Raw genomic sequence first — 9816 nt, forward strand, 5'->3', positions numbered from 1 at the left:
TCTGCTTGCAGTCATTTTTTTTCTTTTTTTTTTCTTTATTAATTTTTTACAACTTTTTACGTCGGACCTTGTAATGTTCGACGTAAATTTACGTCGATTTTCACAACTGACGTAAATTTACGTCTCCCGCTTCAACATCGGAGGTTTTTCCGACGTAAAACCCCTAAAATAACCGACGTAGAATGTGTATTCTGTACTAGTGTCATGAACTTACTCGTTGCGAGCTGAGTTGACTCATGGATTGACTTATATAGTATACTTTTAATTTTTAATTTTATTTTTTAGGTTCCCAAGTGTTAATTTATGTGATTATATATTTATATCAATAATTAAATTTTATACATTCTAATTGTGAATTATAATAATTAGTGTCAATTTAATATTATTTGTTAATATTTTATGCAACTTTGATTTTATAAGTTGATTAAGTTAATTGTGGATAATGTCTATTTTTTTGACATTTTATTTGTCCTATTTGTTAACATAATTGTAATTCTAAAATATAATTATAATATATATTTTTATAAAGTTTAATAAAAAAATTTCTATATTTTCTTTCATTTAAGTGAATTAATCTATTTAACCTATCAATCTGTGGTAGGTTAGTTTGAGTTGACTTTTTTTAAACTTATCTAAAGATGAATCAAGTTTGGATTGATCACCTAACCCATAATTAATGAGATGGGTTAAACCATGAATAACCTTTTCTAAAGTTTGAACCATCAAATTAGACCATTTTGACAACCTTATAATTAAGTGTTACTATATTTTTGTTTAATATATGGTAGTGTGTGTATTTTTATATAACTTTTTACATTTATTTTATAATTTTTTAAATTAAGATAAAACATATTATGTGATAATTATTTTCATAAGAATAATTTATCTCGAATGTGTAAAAAAAAAATAAGAAAAGATAATCATATCAACAAAGTTAATTTGTCCTAATCGATCTAAAAAATTTCATATATTAAAATAAATTAGAAGATTTTTTCTTCTTCGATCAAATTAATTAATATAAGAGGCCATTAAATGATTAATAGTCTACTTCTTTTCAAAACGATTACCACACTAATTACCAACTTGTCTTTTAAATCTATTTGATAAGAAAGGAATATTAGACATTCATAACTTTTTTTTTGTTAATCTTACATGCATTAATTCTAACTTGACACATACGTAAAAACAATTGGGGTCCTGCAAAAGGAAGACTTAAAGCACATGCGTCGATGATCTCTCCCTTGGATTGACTTGGAGTCTTTGATGATTAAATCCCTACTAAATTAGCAACGAGAATGAAGGATAAAAAAAAAAAAAAGCTGAGTCTAACATAAATTTATTGATAGCGTTGAAACTTGTTAATTGGATTGGTATACTGCCAAAAGATAAGAGGGAAAATTATTCTCAATTTAATGAACTGTAAGTGTTAGAAATTGATCTGGATTTTGGACAGAAGGTTCAAAGTCAAAACTGATAACAAGGAAAGAAATGGATAGAGGAAATGAAGGAACAATTAAGCATGTCGTTTCTGAAACGAGTTAAATAATTAGTTGCTTGATTCCCGGATAATGGAGAGTTCCATTGCACTGATTTATCACACAACCCAACGCTGGGGCAGACAAAATTTGCATGCACGATAACACATCAAAGGAATTTTCCACTTCTATTTATACCTGCAAATGCATGCTCACTTCTTCACAAAACAAATAACCATTGCATTATTCAGTTTAAGAAAAGACATTGCTTCTTAGAGTGACCAAGCATTGAGCAATGGCTTTAACACTGGACAAAAACTCTATTGTCACCATATGCATTTTCATATTTTTCTTGACTTTCACATCTCATGCCACTTCCCGCACACTCTCTCAACATTCCATTGCCACACTGCACGAAGAGTGGATGGCCTTGCATGACCGTGTTTATGCTGACACTGCAGAGAAGCTCAAACGCCAACAGATATTCAAGGACAACTTGGAGTTCATAGAGAAACACAACAACGATGGAAACAATAGGTACAATTTAAGCCTAAACATTTTTGCTGATTTGACTAACGAAGAATTCGTCGCGTCTCACACAGGAGCTCTCTTTAAGCCACCAGGGTCGTCCAAGATTAACCACAATCTTGGCTACCACAACATCAGTGTCAGTGACATTGAGCCAAGCTTGGATTGGAGAACCAAAGGAGCTGTTAATAAAATTAAGAACCAAGGCAAATGTGGTAAGTTGTTGTATGTGTCGAACAAATATATTATATATGGAATGAATAACCATGCATGCATGCATGCCGTTCAAATTTCAATTCACTTTGGAAGAAAACCATATATTGACTTACAAAAAAATGTGTAATGTTAGTGTTTATATGCATTAACATTATGATATAGATATTATAAAGTCTATCTAGATGCAAGTTAGAAGTATTTTTCTCCATTGAAAATAAAATATTGTTTCTAGTAGAGAAGCTTCTAAAAACACTTTTAGACTTATTTTCAATGAGATTCATAGTAATATTTGGGGTACGTGCGTGCAGGGAGTTGCTGGGCATTTTCAGCTGTGGCAACTGTTGAAGGGATTATCAAAATCAAGAAAGGGAAGTTGGTTTCATTGTCTGAGCAACAATTGGTGGATTGTGCCAGCGATGACGGTTGCAATGGAGAGTTCGTAGAGACAGCCTATGAGTATATAGAAAGGTATGGTCTTGCAAATGAAGCAGAATACCCTTACAAGGGAAAAGAAGGGACTTGTGCTATGTTGAAACCTGAAATCCAGAATATTATTGGTTACCAAAGAGTACCTAAAGAGAGCGAGGAGGAGCTTCTGAAGGCAGTGGCCAACCAACCTGTCTCAGTACTCCTTGATGGTTCGGGACAAGCATTTCAGTTTTACTCTGAAGGAGTTTTCCATGGCGAGTGTGGAACTATCCTTAACCATGCAGTTACTGCAATTGGGTATGGTGAGGACACAGATGGCAAGTACTGGTTGTTGAGGAATTCATGGGGCTCTCAATGGGGCGAGGGTGGTTATATGAAGCTTAAGAGGGACACTGGTTCCCGTCAAGGTCTTTGTGGCGTTAACCTCCATGCCTCTTATCCTATAGCTAATTAATTAATTACAATCTATGCATGTGTCAAGGGTGAGAACATTAATTCATTACCTAAAATATCATCATAATCAAGCTAGTACTTCTTTTTCATTCCTTTTATGTATTACCATGCTGTGCTGCCTATATATCCTTATGTAATGCTATAACTAATGTAGCATGCATCTATGAGATCATGATCTTAGAACGATCACTTCATATGTTCCTCACATTTAAATTATCAAGAAAAAAAAATTATTGAATACTGCTTGCATTTCTTTTAGTTTTCTGATGAGGCCAAAGGCATGCTTTGACATCATTCACATTAAGTAATGCAGCAATTTGTTGCTTAAGAAATAACTGATACCTGGAAGGTTCCAGTTTAGATCGGAGATTGGCCTATAATATATGTTATAAGTCAAAATTGGTGACATTTATATCCTTATCCTACCTGTATCAAGTGCAGAAGTACTGATGCACGTATTATACAACTACAGTCTATTGGAACACCGCAAACTCCTATTTAGCATCAAATACTGTTTGATCAAAAAAAATTTGCACTATAGTGAGACCACAGTGTACTATCAAATTGAAAAATTAAACTCATACCAAATAAACAAATGGACCGTTGAATGTAAGGCTATGATATCATAAACATGAAACTTTTTATATGAAGAACTAATTGTCTAACATGTTTTCATTCTATTTTTTTTATTCGTTTCATCTAGTTCAACTTGTAATCTTTTCTTCTACAACAACGTTTAGAGTAAAACTTGATGAGAAGCACAAAACTGGAGCTTGTGTATAAAAAGCCGAATGAGATCCAGAAATGGCTGAAACAAATATTTTAAGCTACGGAAATAGAATAAATAAATGTAAGCTCTTGAGTTAGACTTGGAATGGGGTACAAGGTCCTAGCTTCATGTACAAATTCGCATTTGTCTTTTATTGTGCATATCTAGTAAAAAGAGATTTTAATAATTAACTTTAAAAAATAATATGGGGATGTAGCTCAAATGGTAGAGCGCTCGCTTTGCATGCGAGAGGTACAGGGTTCGATCCCCTGCATCTCCAATTTTTTTTCTCGATACATCTCATATCCTTTCGTTCTTCTATTGATATGTCTAGAAGGAAAAATGTATAATGAAGCAAAGGATAATAATAGATCAGCATAAGATCATGCCATGTATGAAGGGCAGAGAGTTAGAGTTTAGGGAATGCACCTTACACCAATTAACCAATTGACTTTGGATTGGTCCTGGGTTTTAATGCTTGAATGAAGGGATTTGTCTATTTTCTACATTCAAGTTCTTTGCATTATTCAGGTTATCGTACTCAAAATATTGTTTATTTTAATATTCAATGTATTATTACAATTTTGTTCTTAAAAGATGTCTTAATAGGTTGAAGATAAAGTTTATAAGCTACTTTTAGTTTTGAGTTTTAAGTAAGTTAATCACCTATACACTACTAGTGTAAAATTTTTTTACACTGACAACTAATTATATCTTTTAGTTGTGTCATGTCACTGTTAAAAGTAAATGTGTTTACAGTGACATGACACAATTAAAAGATATAATTGGTTGTCGGTGTAAATTTTTTTTACACTGACAGTATATAGGTGATTAACTCTTTAAATAATGTAAGATTTTTTTATGTACTAAAAATAAGTACCATAATCGAGACTAATGAATAAGAGTGATTCCAGTTTTATTTTAGTGTCAATTTTCTAATTTTAATTACTTTATATCATTAGGATCACTACATCTAAAGTATTATTCATTTTAACACTTAATAGATTGTCATGATTTTATTTTTAAAAGATGTCTCAAATGGATTGTGGATGATATTTATAAACTATCATTATCTTGATTCCTAGATGTGAGACATTTTACAATTACTAAAATAGGTTATAATTTGAATATTGGAACTCTTACTCTTTTTTTAATATTATTATTATTATAAAAAAAATGTTGATTTTTAATAAAAAGAAAATTCAATTCTATCATTAATTCATTATAGGTTTAATACATCAACTCGTCACAAAACTTTTTGAAAAAAAATTATTTAGTTTCCCTACACTAAAAAAAATTTAATTGGGTCCTTCTATTTTATTTTTTTTATATATATTTTGTAGTTTAGTCTTTAGAGATAGTGACTTGTTTACTATTTGCAAAACTTGATAGAATATTTTCATATCTTCATACTTGAACAACTTATTTTAGAGTTTGGAAACAATTTTGTAGGTTATATCCACCGGTAGGAAGATTAAATGAATCTCATCAATTAGAGATTAAAAGTTTAGGATTAGTAATTACGGGGATTACGATAATTTTAATAGATAATAATTGAAATATAATACACATAGATGATGACATGAAAATTTAATGTTGTTGTGCAAATATGAGAAAATATAAATAATATTTGTCAAGTTTCATGGATTACAAAAATATAAAAAAAATGAAAAATCTAATTATAAATTATTTTAATTTTGAGACCTAATTAAAAAATTTTAAAAAAATTAGTGATGAAATAATATATTAAACTATCATTATATTAACAAACTAATTACAGTTATATTCACTTTTAATTTATTACAAATCGCTAACAGTGTGTTTGGATGAAGAATTTTACAAATTCAAATAATTTTAAATTCTTGGTATTTGAATTACTTTGATCTCAATTTCTATCATTTTTAAAATATTTTGTTTGGATGAGTCAATTCAAATTTCTTAAATTTTAAATTGTTAAGTTGAATATGATAATTTGATTCCATCATAGTAAAATTGATTTTAAAAATATATTTATATGTTGAGATTTTTAAATTAAATTTTATAAAAATAAATATTAATCCATTTTTAAATATTTAATAATTTTAAAAATTAGTATTAGATAATATTTAATAATTTTAAAAATATTTTTGAATATCCAATAATTAAAAGAATGAAGAGATAAGATAAAATATATAGGTGAAATATGAAAAACAAATATGAGGAATTTCAAATTCTCCCATTTTTGAAAAAATTTGAAATTCTATTATTTTAAAGAATTTCACAAATGCTTGGATTTCAAATTCTTTGTAAATTCCTCATCCAAACAAAGCATTTCACCTCAAAGAATTTGAAATTCTTCAAATAAATGAATTACCGTATATAAATTCCTCATCTAAACATACCATAAAGATGACTTTGTGACGAAAGGTTTAAATAATATGCATAATGTCCTACATTATAACTTTGTTGTCACCATTATGCATAAAAATACCTAATATAAGTGTATATTTTTAATCAACAACGTACGGATGTTGGATTTAACAAAAGGGTTAATCTTCTACAATGAAATTAAGGTTTAAATTAAGAGGTGCCAAAACTTGGTGTATGATCGTGCATTAAATAAGGTTGCCTAAAAAGAATACATATAAAAAAGATTTAATTATTATTTTATCTTTATTTCAAAAAGTTTATTTTAATCTTTTATATTTTAAATTTTCATTAATTTAATTATGAAATAGTGATCATTTTTAATTTTGAAATATAATTTTAGTTTTTTATTTAACTAATTTAAGACATGAAACCTATTTAATTAATTTTACTTGCATAAAAACTTTGAAATTTAATTTATATGTTTGAACCCGAAAGAGTTTAAATATCATAAAACTTACATAAAAAAAACACACGAGAAAAAAATTCCAGATAATTTTAAAACTAACATAATAATTTAACCTTAATTTTTATCATAACACACTCGGATACATATAGAACATGTAAATATAGTCAATCCAAATCTAATCTAATGGTTATAGATTATTTTTCTTAGTTCATATCTAAATAGATGTATCATCTAACGAGCCGGCTGGTCACTATACGCAACACAGTATACTTGAAAACTGGATAGAAAGGAGCAAGTATATACATATAGTATCTAGAATATACATATATACATGGTCCAAGTCTGACTAGATTCATAATGTACAAAAAAAATACATCCAAAGCTACTTCACCAAGTAGCTGAAACAACAAAACATCAACAAGGATCAGCTCCACCTGCCAGCTGCAGACTCACCACTAGCCACCAACCTATCTCTGCTCTGCTCCCATACATAGTATGATCATCGCAGTCCAAACCACATGGAAACATCAAAGGGTAAGCTAGTGTAAAGAATCAGCATATAAACATATACATGAAATATGAACAACTACAATTATCAGCACAGCACCAGCATACACCTCATCAACTATACAGCATAAACAGCAATAAGCACACAATGCGTCGTCACGCATATCATCTCAGAGATCTCCTATTACAACTCAGCCTTACGGCCTACAACAACTCAGCCTTACGGCCTACAACAACTCATATCAACATACAACACAACACAACTTTACAACACAGCATACCATCTTACAGTACATCTAAACATCTTACAGCAATATACATCTAATACAGCTTAATTCAACGTATAGTAACATAAATCAACAGTTTCAGCAAAATTTAACAGCTATCAGCATGTAATTTAACATCACCATACGCGCTCGGCGCACTCGTGGTTGCGCCCAGCGCGGCTCAACCAGAGAGCACCAGGGGCCATCGCGCTCGACACAAGAGTACTCGCGTCCGACGTGACCCAACCAGAGAACCCAAGGTTCTCACGCGCCTGGCGCAATTCAAATTGAGCCCAGCGCAGGCCCAGGCAGAGACTCCAGGGAGCCTCACGCGCCCAGCGTGGCCTAACCCGCGCCCAGTGTGGGGAAGGCAGAGACCTACTAAGGTCTCGCGCCCAGCGCAATTCGAATTGCGCCCGGCGCTCCCAAGGTAGAGACTCCCAAGGAGTCTCCGCGCCCAGCGAGCCCAAATGCGTGCCTAGCGCAGCACCAGAAATCCAAAATTTGGCCACAACTGAAATTGGGCCCAGCGCAGCTCAAGTCACGCCCCGCGTGGGCCAACCAGAGGCTCTCATTCTCAAGCTCGCCCGGCCCACACACCCTTGCGCCCCGCGAGCTTGCCTAGATAGAGCCCCCTGGTGGTCACGCGCCCGACGCGAAGAACAGCGCCCAGCACGAAGCTCAACAGTAACTTCCCCAAGTTTGAAAATTTGCCCAAAACCTGCAAAAACCCACAGAAAATCCACATGCAAACGGTTCAAAGTACCACATTTTCATCCAGCAGCTCAAAAATACCACCTTTATGTACATGCAACAACAAATCAAGAATTCTCCCAAAATTTCTCGAAAACCCCCGAAAACCCCCAAGCGAAAATCTTGGAAAATCACAGCCACAATTTCTCAATTCTCAGTAAACAAATGAGTTTCTCAACTCATCTTCAGCCAAACCACAGAAAAATCTAACTTCCCTTACCTCGGTGTGAGAATCCGAGCTCCGGGAAGAGGAAGAAACGGAGAAGAAAAGAGAACGAAAGAGAAGCTCTGCACGGCACGGCCCCGGAAGAACAATCACCTACTCAGCACCTTCAATACAAGTTGCCACAAGGAAAATGAGAGCACAGCCAGCCAAAAGGAAGAAAAGGGGTGCGAGTAAGAAGAGTGAAAGAGAGTTGAGTGAGAAAAGAGAGTAAGGGGGAGAAAAGGAAGAAGAGAAAGGGGTCTCACATATCATTAAACTTTTTCAGTTCTCACCCAAAATAGCAGTATTTTAATTTAATATTATTATTCTTATGCTTTTATTATATTATAAATTCTTCTATAATAAAATAGTAAAAATATTCTTTCTTCATTTAAAAAAAAAAATGTTGAACGTGCAAATAAAGTAAATTAAAACATGTTATATATAGCTGTGATTATATATCAGTGATATTCCAAACAAGTGGTGCATCGTTCAGATCCACAAAATCATATTCCTGTCCTTCATAGGTTTGCCTTGTCATCATCCACTGCATTTAAATCAATTTAAAGCTGCGAGTTCATGCTCAAATTGAGTTTGTTATTATGATTGATTGCACAATGATGAAACCAAGAGGACAAAAGGTTGTTTCCAGTAACATTGCGCAATTTCATGAAAGGGAGCTTTCCGAGTGGATACTTGAAGATATCATCATTCCACTTCCAGCAACAATCAATTCCTCCACTGTAACCCATCAATATTTCCTTTTATTTTTTTTAAAAATATAATGATAGTATTTGAATTTTTGTATTATAATTTAACTCTATGCATAGAGTCAAGAATTAAATCTACAGTGTGTATTTCGTTTAAGATCTTGAATGAGTGGATAATTTTGTTATATGAAGAAGAATTTTTTTTTTTTTTTTATCAATAATGACATTAAATTTATGATATGAAATACACAAATATTTCAAATCTTGTTATTTGATAATAATACAAATTTTATGATTTAAAAGTATACTATTGAAGACTTTTTAATGCAATAAGGTTTTGGTCAAATTTGGAAAGATAAAAACCTGACTACTATCACTACAAGAGAATGGACTCAAATCTAAAAAGAAGCTTGTGAGTACAATTCAATTTCTTTCTCGTGAGATCTAGTGCCATGTATTAAAAGAGACAATACCATAAGTCTTGTGAGAGAAGCTCAAGAACATGTATGTGTTCAAGTTGCTAATTAATTGTTTATGTTTGAAGATGAAGTTGATAGAAACAATGGCTATATCTAAAAGAGGGAAGGGGTGAATGAGATCTCTAAAAAAAATTAGTTGAAAACTTTCTTGAAAATTACTTTTTCTTTATTTTTTGATTGACCCAATTGAATTAGCCTTAGATGGGATGAA

The 9816-nt window shown here is 31.9% G+C and overlaps 1 protein-coding gene and 1 non-coding gene across 2 annotated transcripts; both read left to right on the forward strand.

Moving 5' to 3' along the window:
• Positions 1-593: 593 nt before the first annotated feature.
• On the forward strand, positions 594-4458 carry LOC109818592 (senescence-specific cysteine protease SAG12). Its single transcript, XM_020384110.3, has 2 exons — positions 594-2218; positions 2528-4458. Exons 1-2 carry the CDS (start codon positions 1771-1773, stop codon positions 3100-3102), a joined length of 1023 nt encoding a protein of 340 aa, XP_020239699.2. The 5' UTR covers positions 594-1770; the 3' UTR covers positions 3103-4458.
• On the forward strand, positions 4078-4150 carry TRNAA-UGC (transfer RNA alanine (anticodon UGC)). The gene has a single exon. It is a non-coding gene; the product is annotated as a tRNA-Ala (tRNA).
• Positions 4459-9816: the final 5358 nt, after the last annotated feature.

The sequence above is a fragment of the Cajanus cajan genome, chromosome 3, assembly GCF_000230855.2.
Source record: "Cajanus cajan strain Asha chromosome 3, NIPB_CcT2T_4, whole genome shotgun sequence".
NCBI classification, from domain to species: Eukaryota; Viridiplantae; Streptophyta; class Magnoliopsida; order Fabales; family Fabaceae; genus Cajanus; species Cajanus cajan.